Source organism: Magnolia sinica, chromosome 14 (genome assembly GCF_029962835.1).
Source record: "Magnolia sinica isolate HGM2019 chromosome 14, MsV1, whole genome shotgun sequence".
Classification (NCBI taxonomy): domain Eukaryota; kingdom Viridiplantae; phylum Streptophyta; class Magnoliopsida; order Magnoliales; family Magnoliaceae; genus Magnolia; species Magnolia sinica.
The window spans coordinates 43362136-43384433 of record NC_080586.1 but is presented as its reverse complement, the minus strand read 5'-3'; the positions used below and the strand labels follow the sequence as shown (position 1 = coordinate 43384433).

At 40.6% G+C, this 22298-nt stretch overlaps 1 protein-coding gene across 1 annotated transcript in view; it reads right to left on the bottom strand.

Annotated features, from left to right (window-relative positions):
- Positions 1-19603, bottom strand: part of LOC131225108 (protein DEHYDRATION-INDUCED 19 homolog 6-like) — a 64675-nt gene extending 45072 nt beyond the window's left edge. The window contains exon 1 of the mRNA XM_058220535.1: positions 19448-19603. Within this exon, the coding sequence (XP_058076518.1) occupies positions 19448-19526 (79 nt within the window). The 5' untranslated portion in view covers positions 19527-19603. The remainder of the gene's footprint in view (positions 1-19447) is intronic.
- Positions 19604-22298: the final 2695 nt, after the last annotated feature.

Genomic DNA, 22298 nt, shown 5'->3' with positions numbered 1-22298 from the left:
GACCATTCAAAGTATATCAACGCAGGAGACGTGCGTTACCCGTGCCAATGTGGTTAGATGACGGATACAGGTCAGGTCTCTAGAGGTTGAAGACTTTACACATGTGTTCGTGACATGTGTAAGTTATTTAAAGGAGACATTTGGACCGTTGGATCGCGAGGATGGTGTGATCGGATTGTTGGATCCTCATGGCCCACCTTCATTACGTCACCTTCACGGCGCTATCATAGGGGCCCATCAGGCATCTTAAATTTGAATTTAATTTAGGAACATTTAGTTTATTTAAGTTTTGAGACAGTTTGCGCACAATTTGTGCGAATTTCTTTTTTTTTTAAACTTTTTTAATAGGGATATTTTAGTAATTTCATGTAATTACGAATTTATAAAAGTTGCCCTAAGCCTAAAGCATGTTATGTTATGTTATGTTTATGGAAAAAAAAAAAAAGAGTTTTTTGCTTCTGACGATTTCGTCTTCGACTTCCAGTATTGGAAGAGGACGTTAGTCCAGGGAAGTGATTTCTCATCCTCTACTTTCTTCTCCTTCTTTCTTTTCTCAAGTTATTCTTTTTCTTTAACCCTATTATCTTCCTTTTCTCCTAAAATCTTTAGATCTAGAAGCCAATCTTGTTTCTTTTTATCTAAATCATTAGATCTCAAAAGATTTTATCCCCACGTAAAACCCATCACCCAAATCTAAATTTGAAGAACCACCAATTCTTTTCTGAATTTTCCAGATTTCTCAATCCAGGAAATTCCTATTTTTCTGGATTAGAAAATCCACTTGGATCGTTAGATGGACCTATTGCAAGACGAAAGTTCTATCTTTCACCAGATCCAACTAAATTCAGATTTTAAGATTCAATACTTCGCGTTTGTGATGGATGGCCATAATCAATGCTATATTAACCTTATTTCTTTCTTGCGTTTATGATGTATAAGCAAGCTGATATTTTATTTGTTTTTTTAAGATTGAATGAATCTGCCCCTTTCAAATACCATGCTCATTTAAGGTTGGATTAGGTCGTCCTACATCAATTATTGGTATCAAAGCCTAGGTTCTTGCATTGGGTCCTCTTAGATCGAGTTATTAAGAGTCTAGATTTTTATTTTTATATTTTATTATTATTTTTTCTTTTATTTCTTTCTAGGGTTTCATGCATAGCATACAGAGTTTAGATCTGAAATTTTTGTATTTGCATAGCATATAGAGTTTAGATCTGAAATTTTCAGATTTACATAGCATATAGAGTTTAGATCTGAAATTTTCAGATTTGCATTATAAAAAATAAAAATAAAAAAAGTCTAGATCTGAATTTTTCCACATTTGCATCATTGTAAAAGTTAGGATCATCGGTGTCCATAGTCTTGTATCAAAACAATCTCTTAGAGTTGTGTTTTAGGAAACCTAAGTTGAGTCTTATTGTGTATGCCCACTCGGACTGGTAGAGGATTTGATCTACACCCGATTTTCAATATGGAACAGTTGACTGAGATGATGAACACGATCAACCAACGTTTGGCTGCCATTGAAGCACAATCTAGGAACACGAATACCCGTATGGATCAGATAAAAGCATCCCTAAGAGAAATCTCCAACATTGGAGGGGATGAACAGTCTCACGTAGGGGGAGTAGTTGAGGAACGGGTAGAAAATTGTGGTAGAGGTCATGGAACACGTGGCCGAGGTGTAGGACGTGGAGGGACGCGATATCCGCAGCCCACTGTCGAGTATCAAGACAGTTATGATGCCGATGAGAGGGTCTTAAAGAGAGTTAAAGTAGATGCTCCTAGTTTTGATGGGCGTCTTCACCCAAAAGCATTCCTTGATTGGTTAGCAGACATGGACCATTATTTCGAATGGTATGAGATGTCTGAGAACCAACAAATGCTGTTTGCAAAGATGAAACTTGTGGGTCAAGCTAAATTATTTTGGACAAATACGGAGCGTAGGATCGAGAGATCAGGAGGTGTCCCAGTCGCGCATTGGGTAGAAATGGAGTTATTAAAGGAAAAATATCTTCCTCTCTCTTACCGTCAAAAGCTTCTAGATCAATGGCAAGCATTACGCAAAGGATCTATGTTGATTGCAGATTACATCGCAAGATTTGAGGAGTATATGGCAAGCATTACGCAAAGGATCTATGTCGGTTGCAGATTACATCGCAAGATTTGAGGAGTATATGATGCAGTGTGATATTCAAGAGGATCCCGTAGTGACATTGGCGCGTTTCAAGGTGGGTCTTCACATGGATCCGCAGCGCGAGCTTATGAACCATGCAGTGGGTGACTTGGATCAGGCTTACCAAGTTGTACAGGAGTTAGAGCTTTACTTAAAGTCTCCTGTCACGAGGCGCTTTAAGTCCCGAGACTCTACTGTTAGATCTGGTTTTCAGGGAACCAAACCTAACATTAGAAGTCAGCCTAGAGCGCAGGCTAGTGCACTGCCTAAGCCTAAAGATAATAAGGGCAAAGGTGTCCTTGGTGCCAATCCTGGCAGTGGTAGTCACTTGAGATGTTATGAGTGCAGAGGTACAGGTCATTTTGCATACCAGTGCACGGCAAAGACTCGCGGAAAAGCCTTAGTCATAGACAAGTCAAATGAAAATGCGGATGACATGGGTGATTATGAAGTTGAAGAATATCACCCAGAGATAGGTGCTAGTGATTATGAAGAAGAAGAACCAGAAACTGCACCACTAGCTGTAATTAGATGTGCTTTAGCGCAGGCCAAAGAGATTGATGATTGGCGCAGAAGCACAATTTTCTACACGTTTATCAAGAGTGGTGACAAAAATTGCAAAGTCATCATGGATAGTAATAGTTGCACCAACGTGGTCTCAGCTAGCACAGTCACTCGTTTGGGTTTGAAGCCCATCCCTCACCCTCAACCCTACAAGGTTTCTTGGGTTGACACATCTTCTATGCCTGTGTCCCAGCAGTGTTTAGTCCCCATCCAAATCGGTTTATATAAAGACATGTTGTGGTGTGATGTTTTACCTATGGATGTAGGTCACATCGTTTTAGGGAGGCCGTGGTTATACGATAGATATGTCACGATTTTTGGTCACTTGAACGTGTGTACATTCATGCATGAGGGCAAGAAAATCAAGATTAATCTGTTGCCACCCAAGAGCCACACAGACAAGGCTAGGGATGTGAAAACGAGTGAGTCAAGGAAGGATGTGAGGAAATCTATTCCAAAGTCTCTACATATCGTAAATGCAAAAGAGTTTGAGAAAGAGACAGAGGATGATTCGACGGTGTACGCCCTAATGGCTAGGGAAGTTACACCCGAGGTTCATATAGAGTTACCCCTGAGGTGACTTCGCTTCTTGAGGAGTACAGTGATCTATTCCCTGAGGATTTACCGGATGAGCTTCCACCTATGCGGGACATCCAGCATGCCATTGATCTCGTCCCGGGGTCTTCTTTACCGAACCTTCCTCATTACAGGATGAAACCTGCAGAGCATACAAAGTTGCATAGGCAGGTAAATGATCTCCTGCGAAAGGGTTTTATCCATGAGAGCATGAGTCTGTGTGTTGTACCAGCGTTATTAATGCCTAAGAAAGATGGTACGTGGCGGATGTGTGTGGATAGTAGGGTCATTAATAAGATCACGATCAAGTATTGGTTTCCGATACCGAGGCTTGATGATATGTTAAACATGATGGCCAGATCCACCATTTTTTCTAAGATAGAGTGGGTATCACCAGATACGCATACGCCCAGGAGATGAGTGGAAGACAGCCTTCAAGACGAAGGATGGGTTGTACGAGTGGTTGGTCATGCCCTTTGGCCTGACTAATGCACCCAATACTTTTATGCACGTGATGACCCAGGTTTTGAGACCCTTTATGGGGAAGTTCTTAGTGGTTTATTTTGATGACATACCCATATATAGTACCACTAAAGAGCTGCATCTTGACCACCTGAGGCAGGTCTGTAGTGTCCTGAGGGCGGAGAGGTTATGTGCGAACCTTAAGAAATGTTCGTTCCTGTCAGATAGGGTCGTCTTCTTAGGGTTCATAGTGTCGTCTGTAGGGATGCGAGCAGATCCAGAAAAAGTCAAGGCCATAGTTGACTGGCCTGCACCGCGGAACATACATGAAGTGAGAAGCTTTCATGGCTTAGCCACATTTTATCGTCGGTTCATTCAAGGGTTTAGCACTATTATGGCTCCCATTACTGATTGCATTAAAAAGGGAGAGTTCATATTGTCTACGGTCGCGGTTAAGGCATTCAAAGATTTTAAGGGCAAAATGATAGAGGCTCCCATCATGCGTCTTCCAGATTTTTCTAAAGTCTTTGAAGTAGCATGTGATGCTTCAGGCGTAGGTATAGGAGTACTAAGCCAAGAAGGTCATCCAGTTGCCTATTTCAATGAGAAACTGAATGAAGCAAAACAAAAGTATGCCACCTATGATAAAGAATTTTATGTGGTAGTGCAATCGCTACGTCATTGGCGTCATTATCTTCTACCGCAAGAATGTCTTGTTTTCTGATCACGAGGCTTTGAGGTATTTGAATTCCCAAAAGAAGCTTAACCCAAGGCATACCAAGTCGGCAGCGTTTCTTTAAGAATATTCAGCAAAACATGGAGCTGGGATCGAGAACAAACCAGCCGATGCCCTTAGTAGCAGAGTGACATTGCTCAACTCCTTGAGTATAGAAGTTGTCGGGTTTGAGCAATTGAAAGACGAGTATCCCATGTGTCGAGATTTTAGGGGAACATACGTATTACTCTTAGGTGCCCAGCATAGTTCGGGTGAGTTGGTGCTGAAAGATGGTTTCCTTTTCAAATGAGACCGACTTTGTATTCCCCGCACTTCCCTCCGAGATTTCCTTGTTTGGGAGCTTCATGCTGGAAGTATTGCTGGCCATTTTGGTCGAGATAAGACCATCGCCCTAGTGGAGGATCGATTTTATTGGCCAAGTCTCAAGCGAGACGTAGCCAAAATTTTAGGGCAATGTCAAACATGGCAACTGGCAAAACAGAAGAAGCAGAATATTGGATTGTACACGCCATTGCCAGTGCCACACGCATCATGGCAAGATATTAGTATGGATTTCGTGCTTGGACTTCCCAAGACAATTAAAAAGCACGATTCCATTTTTGTGGTCGTGGACCGTTTCTCAAAAATGGCCCACTTTCCCCCTTGTTCTAAAACTTCAGATGCGTCCAACATAGCTAAGATTTTCTTTGAGGGGGTGGTTCGATTACATGGTTTGCCTAAGACCATAGTGTCTGACAAGGAAGTCCGGTTTACTAGTTATTTTTAGAAGACATTATGGCATATGATGGGTACAAGACTCTAGTTCTCGTCTGCCTACCATCCTCAAGCTGATGGCCAAACTGAGGTTGTGAATCGAAGTCTCGGAAATCTACTACGATGTTTGGTGGGTGAACACATTAAAAATTGGGACTTAGTCCTACCAGTCGCCGAATTTACATATAACAGTTCAATTAATAGGTCTATGGGTATGAGTCCATTCGAGATTGTTAGTGGTTACAAACCTAGACTACCCATAGATTTGTTACCTATGTCAGTCACCCAGAGGACCTCAAAGTCAGCCGATGCATTTTCCCATCACATTAATGAGTTGCATGCAGAGATTAGGAGGCGGATAAATGCTAGTAATGAACAATACAAAATTTCAGCTGACTCACATCATAGAATTCAAGAATTTAATGAGGGTGATTATGTAATGGTTAGGATGAGGCCAGAATGGTTCCCACAAGGTACCGTTAAGAAGTTACAAGCACGCAGTGCTGAACCATTTAAGATTCTGAAAAAGATTGGGTCCAATGCGTATGTGATAGATCTTCCACCACGCATGGGATTAGTTCAACATTCAATGTGGAGGATCTAATGCCTTGTTCAAGCCATCCCATATACCCTAATTTTGTTCCAAACCATTGGCCAATTTCTGAATTTTCTTCCCAACCCATACCAACTATGCCGACTATACCTGAGAAAAGAGAAGAAATTGAAAGAATTGTCGATGAGAAAATTGTTTCCACTCTAGATGGTGGATTTCAGAGGCACTTGGTGAAGTGGAAGAACAGACCATCATCCAACTATAAATGGTTAACAGAAGCAAAGTTGCAGCGACTAGATCCAGATTTGTTAGAAGAGCACAAGAGTTATCTCACCGGAGTTGAGATCTTCTCAGCCGAGGGGAGTTGATGCGGACATCAGACCATTCAAAGTATATCAACGCAGGAGGCGTGTGTTACCCGTGCCAATGTGGTTAGATGATCGATACGGGTCAGGTCTCTAGAGGTTGAAGACCTTACACATGTGTTCGTGACATGTGCAAGTTGTTTAAAGGAGACAATTGGACCGTTGGATCGCGAGGATGTTGTGATCGGACCGTTGGATCGTCACAGCCCGCCTTCATTACATCACCTTCACGGCGCTATCATCGGGGCCCATCGGGCATCTTAAATTCGAATTTAGTTTAGGAACATTTGGTTTATTTAAGTTTTGAAACAGTTTGCAAACAATTTTTGTGCAAATTTTTTTTTTAAACTTTTTTTAGTAGGGGTATTTTGGTAATTTCATGTAATTACGAATTTATAAAGGTTGCCCTAAGCCTAAAGCATGTTATGTTATGTTTATGAGAAGAAAAAAAAACTTTTTACTTTTGACGATTTCGTCTTCGACTTCCATTGATTGAAAGAGGGCGTGAGGCCCAGGGAAGTGATTTCTCATCCTCTACTTCCTTCTCCTTCTTTCTTTTCTCAAGGTACTCTTTTTCTTTAACCCTATTATCTTCCTTTTCTTCTAAAATCTTTAGATCTAGAAGCCGATCTTGTTTCTTTTTATCTAAATCATTAGATCTCAAAAGATTTTCATCCCCACATAAAACCCATCACCCAAATCTAAATTTGAAGAACCACCAATTCTTTTCTGAATTTTCCAGATTTCCCAATCCAGGAAATTCCTATTTTTCTAGATTAGAAAATCCAATTGGATCGTTAGATGGACCTATTGCAAGACGAAAGTTCTATCTTTCGCCGGATCCAACTAAATTCAGATTTTAAGATTCAATACTTCGTGTTTGTGATGGATGGCCATAATCAATGCTATATTAACCTTATTTCTTTCTTGTGTTTATGATGTATAAGGCAGGCTGATATTTTATTTGTTTTTTTAAGATTACATGAATCTGCCCCTTTCAAATACCATGCTCATTTAAGGTTGGATTAGGCCGTCCTACATCAGATCTACAATGGGTCCTGCACCCAGCTAAGCTCTAGACACTCTCGGGTTTCACCATGTGGCAGAACTAAAGCGATTTGCCTGCCTCAACAGCATTTAACTCAGCCTCACCAACGTCGAGGCTGCCAATCCAGCCTCCATGGACCCCCTACGAGCTTCAGCTTGGGCTTCGAAAGCAAATCCAAAGACTGTTGAAAGTGCTACCACGTGTCCCTTAGGGGATTGACCACTTTTTGTTTGGACTTCCAAAACAAATCCAAAGACGGTTGAATGTGCTGCCACGTGTCCATCAGGGGATTGACTAATCCCCACTGGGCTTTCTCACTTCTCTTCCCTTTTTTCTGACAGGAAAGCCTCCGGCAAAACCGGGCCAATAGCCCTTGGCCATGTTAATGGCCAACATTGTGAATATCCTAACCTGCTATGGTAGGTAAAATCAAGAACATGGTGTATCAATTCTAGTTGGATCCGCACGATCCAAATAGGGTAATCCCTCTTGGGTACATAACCATGACATGAAAGTAAAGGGAAACCCTTCCCACTCAAGGGAGCTCTTCCAGCACCTACTAAGGGCTGCCATGTGAACCTATCTTGTTGGCAACCCAACAAGTTCATTTGGGGGTTGCACACAAGTAGTCCCACCTTTTAGAGGCACCATTGCCTCTTGCTCGCAATAGAGCGCTGCAAATACCCTTTTAGGTGACCCAAAGAGTAAATTCACACTTGCCTCTTCCTGGAACCCACATGAAGCATCCCTTGGGGAGATTCAATGCAAATCAAAGCTGCAAACAACTACGGGCCTTTATACCTCCCCTTTCCTTTCATTTTGCTTTATTAAGGAAATTGCCCTTCCCTAAAATAAGATCCCATAGAATGCATGTCATGTCTTCTTCTTTAAGGAGTTTCCTTCTCGGGGACAAGTAACAAACATTGCAGTCTATGTCCAGGATGTATCTCCTCTATCGTAAGCAGAAGGGATATCTTCAGCCAACAAGCTAAGGACATCATGCCCACATCAGCAATCAGGACTACTAGCTTCTGGATCTCAACAGGTCACCCTTTATCCCCGTGCATGAATGTTTACTAGGATGTGTCCATCCTATGAAATATTGTCGATTTGTCATCTTCTTCATTGTCACAACAAGGACCATTTAACAGCGTGGAACCCAGCATATACACCATATAGTCATATACATAGTGCAAACCCTTTGCTAGCAACATGATTCCTTTGTCATGGTTCTTGCCAAATAGTGTGCAATCTGTGCACTTCAATTCCATAGTGTTATTACACTCACAGAAGCTCCTGCCAGAGCGTATAGTAGGGTGCAATGCTTGCAGTTAACCTAGTACTAATCCACCATTTTGGTGTTCCAACCATCTATCTTGGGCCTAAGACCAAAGCAGCAGGCAATTAACACTACAACTTGCAGGCTATGGCCTATATACTCCAAGATTTCGCAGAGGGTTTGATTCACAACAGTCAATAGTTCTTTTCTCATAGGACACCCCTGCCGAAAGGTCCTTGTCCCTTCTTTGCATCCTACAAAACCTGGGCACTTGAGGCGAATGTGTTGGCCATGAAACCTAGCACTATGGTGTTCTAATCATATGCACTGGGCCCAACCCGAGAAACATGTAGTTGACACTCCGATCCTTAACATGCTGCAAAAGGTTTGGTTGCAATGCCCTGTCTATGGGGCTATGTTTCTTCGGTGAGTCCTATACATCCTGTGGACTCTTGCATGCACGAAGCATCTAACCATCCAAGTTTGCATGCACACATACGTGCATCTCACCACATGACCCATGCATTTTTTATTTTTTTTAAAACCATGCGGCCACAAAATGCAATACTGTCCAGCCTCTGAAGTAGCCACTGAGTCCTACATGCTTCGTGAGTACTCAGAGAGTGTCTACTTGGACACTCCAGAACCTTAGCACCATTGCGCTTTAATCCAAAAAGATTATATAATTTTGAACAGTCAATAGTGTCAATCCTTTTTTGTCCCACCAATGTTTAAACCCTTTTGTTGAACACCATGGACTTCATAGATTCTGTCACAGAGGGTTAGCCATGACATTCATGACCTGCGCTATTCCACAGAAATGCAACAGTATGAACACAAAACTCATAATATGTGGCCACCCACAAGGTTGCACCGATATGCACATGTCTCACCTAGGTCCTGATTATTCATCGATCATCTTTGGGGCTTGAAACCCTTGAAGATACTTGACAACACATAATCATCAACATCAGTACACACATTGTCCCTCTCTTGTCCTACACAAAAGATGTACTTTGGTTTTCCCTTTCAATCAAGGATTTCTCCGTGGCATGTAATTTGACAACTTTTTGTATGTCATAACAAAGAATTTATTATCCCAACAAATCAAGAAACCCTCTAAAGTAGGAGTTTGTGCAAATCCATGTGTTGATTCCTCACATTGTACATGCCTATATCCCAAGCAGATCAATATATGAAATTTGGTCACAGTCCTGGACACACAATGTATGCTACAATGAAAGTGGTTTCTAGAACTCCATTTGAGATATGGATTTGGTGAAAACCTAGATTGTGACAATGGAGACTTGGGGGAAGCCTTCACATGCACTCATAAGTTAAAATTGATGACATATGTATGTTACTTATTCAAAGACCCAAAGGGAACGAAAGGATACTTGATGAGGACATCCGAGCACCATTGAAATTATACCAGAGAGCTTTGGCCCACAATTCCAGCATCTCTATGATTGGATGATCATTCTATGGGTCCCGGATTGAGTACGTAGCCATGTTTTGAAGACCCTACATGCATATTTATGCATCTTTAAAGGCCCCACACTGGGAAGATGCATGTGGGCTGTATATAAGAGCTTATTGGACACATCTGGTCCGTTGGATTCATTGGATACACTTATTGGACCATTGGATCAAGACTGTGGACCCATTGGACACAATGGAGTTATTGGGATGGCTTAGTTTAGTTATTTGGTTTAGCTATTTTAGGTATTTTCGTTTATTTTATGCTTTAGTTGAAATAAGGGTGTTTGAGTCAAATTTTATGCAATAGGGATATTTTTGTAAAAAACATTCCAATTAGACTATTAAAGGGTGGGCGTGTGAAGCCTCGGGGATTATTATGTATTGAAATAAAAAATTCTCTTTTTGCTTTGAGTGAAGAAAATCTCACGTGATTGGAGTTGGTGTGAAGCCATTGGAGTGATTCCAATTTAGCTCTCGTATTCTCTTCCTTTAAGATTTTCTCCTCACTTTTCTCTTCTTCTATTTCTCTCTATTTCTTTTTCTCCTTCTGTTTTCCCCAAAACCCATCCCCACTATCTCCAAAACCACCTAAACCTAGACCCTACCCAAACCGTACAACTGTACCAACGCCTAGGATAAGTGATTCCCTTCGAATCAAAATTAATCCCCATGCTAGATGGAAGTTCTACCTTCCATAGGTCCTAATTGATTAATGTCTTACAAGATCTCAATGCGGGATTATTGTTTGGTTCGAACTTAAGCATATTTAATACTTGAATTCTTCAAATTTGTGATAGATTAGCTTTATTTTGCGCATTGATTTCTCTAATTAATCCATAATTTGATTTTATTGCTTCATCTTAAGATAGACCATCCGTCCTGCATCCATACTACACCCACGCTCGACCGCTAGAGAGTTCTTTAGTAGGGTTCCTGTTTTCCTGGAGGATGACTTCATCCTTGACAGCCTTGGTTCTAGCAAGCTTGATCTTAGATTAATAGGGAATTGAGTATCCTTAGACTGTCCCACTGGTTCCACAGTTTGTCAAAAATGAAAGTGATATGCAAGAGACTGGTAGTCTATTGCCATTGAGTAAAGCAGGAGCTCACCAAGAACCAAAACACGGTGTCTATCTCAGAGAGGCTTTCACTGTGGTTGCAGATGAATTGGATCGGATTTCAATGATCAATAATGAGGTTATCAATAGCCAGAATATGCAAAGGTGGATGGATGCTATGAAATTCGGATTGGGACCACTGTATACCAATGATGTCGGGACTTGTGCAGATCACCTCAAAGCACGAAATCGATTGGATGTTAACGGATTACAAACGAAAAGAGACATGCATTATACTCAGAAAGAAGATACTGATTATGAGGAAATGTTTTTACTGGTAGGCTGGTGAACTCCCTCCAAATCTATTAGCAACAATTGGGCAATACAATTATGAGAGTTGACAGATGGATGTAAAGAGATCATTTCTAAATGGAATGCTATATGAGGACATCTATATGGAACAACCTATTGGGTTGCTCCAACTAGTTCAGGAATGCGAGGTGCGTATGTCAGATAGGTCTATGGTCTCAAATAGGTTTCTTGTAATTAGAATGTTCGTCTTTTAGAGAGTGAAATAACATATAATGATATCACTCAAAACCAAAAGAACCATGCGTACAATGATATCACTCAAAACCAAAAGAACCATGCGTACATCGCATGTGCAGTGAGATTAAAATTGTGTTCCTCATAGTATGCATAAATGTCATACTCATAATTGGAACTGACATGGGTTTAACCTCACATACTGAAGTATGGCTCCCAACAAACTTCAACATGAAGGACTTCATAGAGGTGTCCAAGGTTTTATAAAGAAAATTGCTTTGTGATAAGGAAATCGAGAATAGTAGGACTTCCCCAAACTGCAAATGTAGATAAGATCTTAAAGAATATTCCATGCAAGAGGCAAAAAATGGAGAATTACCTTTCCAGCATAGTGTTTGCCTTTTCAAGGTTCAAAGTCCTAGATCTCCAAAGGACAAATTGAAAAAGGAAAAGGATCCCATATGCCTTTTGTTGTTGAAAGTCTCATATATGCAATGTTGTTTCAAGATCCAACATTTGTTTGTACTGGGAGTCGTCAGAAGGAACTGAGTAACCCAGCGCATGAGGACTGGACAACCATCAAGCACATAATGAAAAAGGCGATTGAAAATATAAACTACTTTCTTATCTATCGAGGCTCGAACCTATTAATCGTCAGATATACAGATTGAGATTTCCAGACTCACAAGGATGCTAAGAATCCATCAATTGTTATGTTTTCAGTTAGAGGATATTGCATCAGTTGGCAGTGTAAAGCTGAAACAAATTGTAGACTTCACAAAGTGGAATATAGTCCAGCCAAAAGCAGTTAGGCTATGGAATTTCACTTGGGAAGTACAAGTTGTCCCAACATCTTCTTCTCCTATCAAAATATATTACAGTAATATTAGTGCAATGTAGAAGTGTCAGAAGCCTTCAAAATCACAAAGGGGCAAAGTTCATTTAGAGGAAATACCATATCATGGGGGGTTTTGTGAAAAGAAATGATGTGGAACTGTAGAGCTTATCCACGGATAGCCTTGCAAATTGGTGGCATGTTGAGGACACGAGGCTATGGATTATTGCAAGTTGGCTTTAGGGAAGTGGGAAATGTTGGGCCTAATACTTTGAAAGGTAATGGGACTTATACTTTGAAAGGTAAGTATACATGAAACTTACAATTTCAGAGATCTTATTCACATTTAAGGGGCACTTATTGTCGAGTGAAGATCATTAAGTTAGATCTGTTAGGCATGTAATCCTTGCACGGGTTATTATGAACATTTTTTTCTAATAATAAGCTACAGACAGTATATTATATGTATTACCCTTCAAAAATTAAAGAAAAAAAAAAGTATATTAGATGTATTAAATCATTGTCGTCGCCGTCATCATCATCATCATCATCATCTTACCTTTCAAACAATTTAGGGTTGGCTTTTAAATAGTAGATTGCCAAACGATATACAATTGGTTGCCCACTAGATATCAACCATCCTCTTTTATCCGGGTTCTTGGAACTAGCCATTGCAGAGACGCATTGACCCACTAAATGACAACTTGGTCCCACCAAGTATCAATCTCTAGCACAAACTATTACATGCATGCCCCAAAGGGCGGACAAGCAAAGTATGTTCATGGAGGTGTAGTTGTTAGGCAAACCACTCCCATGCCAACACAACCCAACACTCACTGCCTAACTATTGCACATTATCAAGAAGTGAAACTTGCAAACATTTAAGGTCTCTTGCATTCAATACTAGACAAGCTCACTAAGAAGGATTGATAGCCTGCCTACCAAATCTGCAAATAATTGGTGGTGAATGGTTCTCACATGATTGATGGTGTCATATCTAGCATACACGGAAGATTCTTAATCTCTGGTGCAGCCCTAGGAACCACCACAATCTCCTCATATTATTTTTGGCACCAATAAATCAGCAAAAGTTGTGTGAAGCCATCAAAACTATGTGTTTGACAATTTTGGAAAAAGGTTCAATTGATGTTTTCTAGCGTCTAAAAGAAGTAACATATTTTCTTGGCTTGCATCTTTTCCAAAGGGGACAAGAAAGTCACAAGATTCTTTGATAACTAGAAGATACTTGTGGAGGAACTAACTGATTGTACAAAGAACAGCTTAGCAATTTTGGATGCTTGAGTGTGGAAATGCCAAAGTGGTTATGTAGAGTGCGATGGGGCATGTGTACATATCAGGCGTATTTTGGTCATTGTGATATAAGGCCATTCCTATCTAAATCCTAGGGATCTTATGACCCACCTTATTCAAGTCTCTTATCACCTCTAAAGATCCTAGCATAAAAGAGAGGTTGATGCAAGACAACCAACCACATGATCTAAAAGCTCGAATTGATAGAGCATGGCGAATCAATCCCTTTATCTCATAGCTCAATCCCCACATCCCATGGGTTAGGTCCTCGACCGAATTCCCCTTGTGGGCCCCACATCACATGGTTTCCGCCTCACACGGGCCGCCCACCCCGAGTGTGCCCCTGTATCCCACGGGCCACCCCACTTGAGCCCAGTGTGAAAATGCCCCTGCATTAATCACTCTCGGTGAGAAGTCTTGAACCTGAGATCTCCCGCTCTAACACCACTTTGATGAAAGACAACTAACCACTTGCTTTAAAAGCTCAAATTGATAGAGTGTGGTGAATCAATCCTTTTATCTCATAGCCCAAGCCCCACATCCCATGGATTAGGTCTTCGGTCGAACCCCCTCGTGGGCCTCATATCACTTGGGTTCCGCCTCACATGAGCCAGTTGCCTCTCACGGGCCGCCAACCTCGAGTGTACCCCTGTATTAGAGGTTATATCCTCTAGACCATAGCAAAGAGGGATTTGGAAGAGACTATGGTTTTAAGATGCGGGATGCTTTATGAGATTTGCAAGAAAGTTATATTTAGTCCTTTCTTCATCCTTCTCCCTTCAAGGTAAGTTATATTCTTCCATGTTTGATTTACCATTCAAGCTTACCTATATGTGGGTGGGCATGCATGAGTGCGTATTGGATATTTGCATGTGTCATGCATGTATGTGCATGTGTATGCGTGTAGGTGTAAGCACATGGGCATGCTTGCATGGGCATGCACACTTTGCACAAATCTCTACTACATAAAAAGAGCGAGTTTCACCATTTGGTGAAATTCCCTCCATGTCCTGTAAGTGCACTTTCAGTAAATGTAGATGTATGTCTCTTGAATCACGTGTAAGAAAGCCACATCTGAGCATGGAATAATCCACACATCAGGTGATCCACAATCCATAAATTATCTGCCGAAGGAACCATGGGATTAATCTTTTTTTGAAAGGCAAGACCATGGGATTAATCATGAAGAGAGATGAATAATGTTAGCAAGTTGTTCTCGTCCATCCACTTTTATTGCAATATGAGGATCAACTGATAAGTGGGATGAGCTGATTTTTTCTTCAAAGCACTGTTTAATTCATGACCTGAATGATGGAGAGTTTAGATCTTGCATCTCATATCACAATGTGAAGTTCTTTTGCATGTATGTGTGCTACCCTTCGTGTGTGTGTATCTCTTTCGTGTTTGTTTTGATAGAGAAAAGAAAGTCATTGGAAAGATAGTTATTTGATACTTGCAACCTATGACGCTTGATATACTGGCACGTGAAAATTGTACATGTGGCATAGATTAACTCAAATTATACCAACTAAATTGAGGAACACAATGTCTCCAAGTCATAGACAAAATATGATATCAGTTGAAACAACATAACCTCTGATTCGTGGACATTTGTCTGTTGAAATAGAAACATTGGATATTTTTCATCTTTAATCGTTCAAATTTTCAAGCATGTTTTCTAGCAACTCATGGTTTCAAGTATATTTTCCGGTGCCCAGATTTGCCAATGAATTGTCAAACCATCAATCATTGTTCACAACCCACCTATTCCATTCGCCAAAGTGAATGTTTGTCGGCCCAATATTTATCATGTAGATCTCACATATCCAGACCATCCTCCTTGACCAAATTGTGCAATACTTCTATAGTCAGGTTGGCACTTCACCTGAGAGTTTCTCAGTATATCCAAGGTTCATTCATTCCTGTCAGAGCTGATGACATGTTTTTCACTACAAATTAAGGACCATTAGGCAGACAACAGCACAAGAGAGCGTCAAAAGACGCAAATCCTAATAGTGAGCAGTCATGGATTACTAAAGTGGCAGATGAGACCACAAGAGATGGCCAAAAGACACAAATCCTAATAGGGAGCAGTCATCATTGTCATCTTGGTTTAGTGATCGCGAAATTACTTAGGGTTGTCCTAATTTGCCAGGATGTGTAACTGGAGCAAACGGAAACTGGGGTACATAACCGGGAATAGGAGCCATCTGAAATTGATCCATCCTATGACAGCTAGGAAAGTGAGATCTGATTGTGATGTCATGCCTCCATTCTACGCAGACCAACATTATTTGCAGATTGTTATTTTTGAAAACTGCAAAAGAAATATGGGATATGGTTGCCAAGGCATATGTTGAACGTGATGACTTGGCTCATGTCTACCAGCTTCACCGCAAAACTACACATGTGCAACAGCAAGAGGTGTCTACTCTAGAGTCTTTTGCTCCAATGAGATCAAAATGGGAAGAATTTGGTCACTGTTAGCCCCTTGCTCTTCGTGCTGAAGAGAGAGAAACAAATAGAATGGTAGAGTATTTTTGAATTTCTGGCAGGACTTCATCCTGACTTTAAGTAAAAACGGGTGTAAGTTCTCAGAAGGGAGCCATTAGCGTTGACAGTATGCGCTTACAACTATCAGTGGCTTTGATAATATTGGCTTGTAACTACATTCAAAGAGAGGTCTAATGCAAGACCAATGTATGAGGCCAATCAATGAGTGGAGATCAAAAAGCAAATTAAGTTAATTAATTAAAAATCACAAACACGCTAAAATCATCACACATCTCAAAATTCTAAGAAGTTATGAATAGTTCAAGCCTAGGTTAACAAGCAACATTCTCCATGAACATTAAATACGTGAAACGGGGATCTAATGGATGTACGGAAATCCAAATAGCATAGGAATAGGTCTATTTTACGAGGAAAAACCTAATATTACCTAGGGCTTGCTTGATCAAGATGTAGGTAAATCTGGGGTTAGGGAAATTTGGGAAAAAGATGAAATTAGGGCTAAATTGGATGAATTGGTTAAGGGGATTGAAGGATTTAGATATTGGTAAAGGGGAATTAAGGTTTTGGATGAGAGGAAGTTAGGGATTTTGAGTCAATTAAGGAAATTAGAGATTTAGGGTTTGGGAATTTGGGGAAATTGGGGGATTAAAGAATCTAGGGTTAGGGTTAGGGTTAGGTAGGAATGAAGGGGTTTTGATGTGAGGGTAGCAGGATGCCAAAGGGTAAAGAGATGGGACCATACGGCCATCCCAATGGGTTCACACATGTGGCCATACAGTCACATATGTGGGCTAGGTAAGGATGGGTTTTAGATTCTACGGTTCGGCTTGTGGGGAAAGATGTAAAGGAGAAGAATGGGAAGGGGTTTAATGGGTTTTGGAGAAAGGAGGAAGAAAGAGAGAAGAAACTGTACGAGGTACCTTGATTGTTGATGAAGAGAAGCGAATATGGAAATAGAAGGAAGCCTCACATTTCGTTGATGAAGATAGGCCTCGCACCGATCTTCCTTCCAAATCATATGGAAGATATCCTCACATCTCATAAAGATTAGAGAGAAAACAAGAGTTTTTCTTTTCTTTCTTCAATGAACATAAGCATACTAGAGAGGTCACATGCACCTCTCTTTATATAGTCACATAAAATTTTCAAAATTACAAAAAAGTCCCCTATCTCATGTACTTTTAACGAATTAACCCTACTCTAAGAAAACACATAATACCTCTCACAAATAGTCCAAAACACAAACCAATTTGAAAAATAAATCCTAAGATAGTCCTAAGCTTATGTATCATCCACCCGGCCACACAAGTGGCCACGGTCACGATTCGACAGTGAAGATGGTCCTAATCACGATCCAATGATCAGAATGAGATGTCGATGAAAATCAATAGTCCAATGCTCCTTTGGAAGATGTCACGAAGATGTATGCCCACTAGCGGGCCCCATGTATGGGTCGTCCAACCACAAAGACACCAGTGCTCTCCTCCTCACGTACACTCGAACGGGCATGCAGATGTCCTCATCAAGGTCAAACTGAACAATGCATAGGTTCAAGAGCATTGTTCCAAAACTTGTTGACTTGACCTAGAACTCAGCGGAGTCAACTTGACTTAGTGAGATTTTGAGCCTAGTTGTATGGAAACTCAGTATTGGAAGTGACTCGGCCTCGAGTCGACTCAATAACTCGGTTGACTCGACAACTTGTCATGACTCAAACCAAGTCACTTGGTTTATAAAGGGTGGGGTTTATACAAAATCAATAAGCAAGGAGGAAGAATCAAACACCTATCCTCTCTCAAGCTAAGCAACACTCCTAACCAATAGGGCACATCCACAACTATTGTCACATGTTATATTTTTTATTAATGATATTATGTATAATCGCTTTAAATATTTATTAACGTTCCTTATAATTTTATTTGAGGTTCTGCTAGCCTCCCCACCTTCATGGGGAGGTTAGCAACATCCCCAAACCTTGTAAATGGCACACAGGGTGACCCAACGTTGATCTAAACCATTCATTCATTCATACAACTAGGAGCAAGCAATGGTGCAAGAATCATGCCGATTGGATGATCCTAATCCTTTGAATGGGGCCATTTGTTACAACCATCCACTGTTTACAAGTCATACATCATAAGGTTAGAATCATCAAATCAAATTGTTACTTTAGAATCATAAGAAATGAAAAATGGGATCTATCTACTAGATGTTTCAAGATGATGATTGGAACTTGTTTTTTCACCTATCAATCTTGACGTCCAATTACATTCTATTGATCAGAAGCTTAGGATCACCTGATTGGCATGATTTTTGCACCATGGCTTGCTACTAGTTGTATGAATGAAGGAATGATTTGGATTGATAATAGGTCACCCCATGTGCCATTTAAGAGGTTTGGGAACTTCAGCAATGTCCCCATGAAGGTAGGGATGTTAGCAAAACCTTTTTATTTTTAATAATTAAACATCGAGTTGAGTCTTTGAGTCAACCCACCTAGCTAGAAATCAAGTCAAGTCAAGTCAAGTCTTGGGTTTTGAACCATGTTCAATAGAGATCAGCCTAGGAAAAAAGTACTTGATACACACAATCAACAAGAAGGGCAGAGAGAGCAATGCCTCAATATGTGGAGACTCTGCCAAACTTTAATCCCATTGGCAACTAGGGGGCCTAAAATATCTGTCCTGCAATGGTTTGGTGGAATATCCAAGAAGATGTATAATTGAAAAAAATAAAAATAAAAGCCACTACCAACTGATAATTCAGATCACAAAACCCAACTAGAAGATCCAATTCAAAAAATGTCGGCAAAGATGATAATTCAAACACAAACCCACAAAAAACTCTCCTTCTGACCCGAAAATCACCAAAAAAAAAAAATCTCGACCCAACTGATAAAATGAACTAAAAGCCCCTTCTACAAATAAAAATAAAAATAAAAATAAAAATAAAAATAAAATAAAATAAAATAATCTAGAGAGAGATTAGGAACTGATTTTCAACTCAAACCCAAACCGAATATTACTGCTTAAGAAGATAAACACTTTCCCCATATAAATATCACTTCAAATTGAGACTTTTTCGCTTTCGTCAAAGTAGGAAAACCTTGTAAAAGAACACAAAATTAAAAGAACACCAAAAGAAAAAGAAAAGAGGAAATAAAAACAGAAAGAGGTTCTGAGAGACCTGCGTTGTGTCGTGCGGCTTGCATAGCAGAATGTTGGTTGGCAGATTGAACTCTGCAAGCCCAAAAGCCCACGTCCATCCTCTCTCTCCTTTCTCAACAGTTGGGAGTCTGCCAACGGCTCTGCCCGGACGCCTTTTATGTTTTTTCACTCATACAATATGTATGGAAGAGGACGCGGATCGCGGTGACACAACCACCACGGACGGACGGGGATTGGGTACCGTCGAGGCCGCTGTGACCCACGCAACGGAACTACTAAAGTGACGTCACCAAGTTCTGTGAGTCCCACCGTGATGCATGTGTTATATCCACACTGTTCATCCATTTGGAGATATTATTTTAGGGCAGGGGTCAAAGAATGAGGCAAATACAAAGTTGTAGTGGACTCCGCTACAGAAAACAGTGGATAGAATAACCTCTACAGTTGAAACCTTCCTAATTTCTACCGTGATGTTTATTTAAAATCCAACATATTCATAAGTTAGCAAAGACATTAAATAAAATAAAATAAAAACACAAATATCAACTTTATCCAAAACTTTTGTGCCCCTTATAATTTTTTAACGGTGGGCATTACTTTCTCCACTGTTTTCTGCAGTGGGTCCAGTAGAACTTTGAATCCAACTCATTCTTTGAATGACGTTGTTGATACAAAGCATAAGTCATGATGAGACACATATAACTTAGTTACGTACGCGTCAGTAGCAAATCTGGCTACTAAACCTGTCAGTGGCTAATCCGACCCTTTGCCCAAAGGGTAGCGGATTAGGTGTTACCCTGATAATACTTTAGTAAATTTCAGTGGGTATTACCCTTACTGTGTGGGCCACATTGATAAATTTGTTATATATCCACACCACTCATCCGTTTTTTCAGCTCAATTTAGGACGTTATCCAAAAAATTAAGCATATCAAAATATTCATTAGGCAATATCACCTGAAAAAGTAGTGAATGACTATTAAAACCGTTTTGTAAGCCATAAAAGTTGTAGATCGAGCTAATCTTTGTATTTTCTCATCATCCATCCAGTTCTTTTTAACCTCATCAAGGGGTTAATGGGTTGGATGGCAAATAAACATTATGATCTAGAAGCTTTTGATGTTGGGCGTTCAATCACCACCATTTCCTGAGGTGTACTATACACTCCGAATTCAATCCGTAAGTTCTTGACCTCGTCCTAAAATGGGCTTGCAAAAACGGATGTACGGCAGGATATTCAACCCATTGTCAAGGTGGGCCCACAGTAGGAGTAACACAGATGTTATTGGGCTCCGCAACCAAAGCAGAGTTGATTAGGTGCGCGCCAGCCTCACCAAAGATGGTGTGGCCGTTGACATGGGACCACCTAGTGCATCTCTTCTATATCCATGTCATCCATCCGTTTTACAGGATCAATTTGAGGCCCTTGGCACCCGCCATCATCCAGGTTTATATAAACTTATCATTAAGTTGAGTGCAAATAAATGACACAAATATATCAAATATATTACAGTGGGCCTTATGAAGTTTTATTAATAGTAGTGTGTCCAGTCACTATTGTTTTCTATAATATGAATCACCTCAGGCGTGGATCTTCTTCATTTTTAAGCTCATGCCTCAAAATGATCCCAAAGAACAGATAAACGAAGTGAAACAAAGTGGATATATGATAAATACATTAAGGTGAGCCCCACAGTAAGGGTTGCACTATCTTGGGTGAGGTCGTGGCCACACCTAATCCACTCTAGGAACTGGTTGGACGCGGAGTGGGTACCACCTCAGCCCTTCCTAAGCTAGGGCGTGGATTGGGTACTACCCCCAATGGGACCTACCTAGAGACGGGTGGTCTTGTTAGAAGCTCAATAGAGTCCACCATGATATATGTGTTTTATCCATGCTATTCATTCATTTCGACAGATCAGTTTAGTATGTGAGTCCAAAAAAGAGGCTGGTGGAAAGGCTTGAGTGGACCATACCACGAGAAGCAAGCAGTGGTGATAATGACCCCCCTCCTTTCCCATTGAAACCTTCTTAAGACCCACCATGGTGTTTATTTGCCATCTATGTGTTTCCCACATCTAAAGGGAAAACATAAATTTCAGCTTGATCCAAAATTTTTGTGGCCCCAAGAGGTTTTAAGTAGTAGGCGTTCAATCTCCGCTCTTTCTATAGTGTGGTCTACTCAAGCCTTCAATTTGCCTCCTTTTTTGGGCTCATGCCCTAAAATGATTTGACAAAAAGAATGGATGGCTTGGATAAAATACATATATCATGGTTAGCCCCACGGAGTCACTGACTGGATCATCCATCTCTAGGTAGATCCTAGTTGGGGTAGTACCCAATCCATGCCCCCTAAGCTAGGGACGGACAAAGGCTCTGAGGGGCCACCATGATGTATGAGTTTTATCCACACTATTCATCCATTTTTCTATATCATTTTGTAGTACAAGCTAAAAAAATCGAAGCAATCCAAGGCTTGGGTGGACTACACTAAGGATTAAATGCCTACAGTTGAAAACTTTTTGGGTAACATAAGTTTTGGAACAAGCTGATTTTTTATTTTCCCTCCATCCATGTCCATGTGACCTTATAAATAGTTTGGATGGCAATTAACCATCATGGTGGGCTATAGGAAGGTTTGAAAGGTGGGTGTCACTGCACAACAAACCTCTGGGTTGACCTAATGTGACATGACGGGATTTGATTAGGCCATGTGCCACATAAAGCATGTTTGAAAGTTGTCAGGTCCAGTATATACTCGACCTAGCCCCCATCTCGACAGTGACCCATGCGCTAATCTAATCCCACCACATGGGGTCACCACTCAATTCGCATCCGCATAAAAGTTTAAGACATGGGGTTATTAAGGA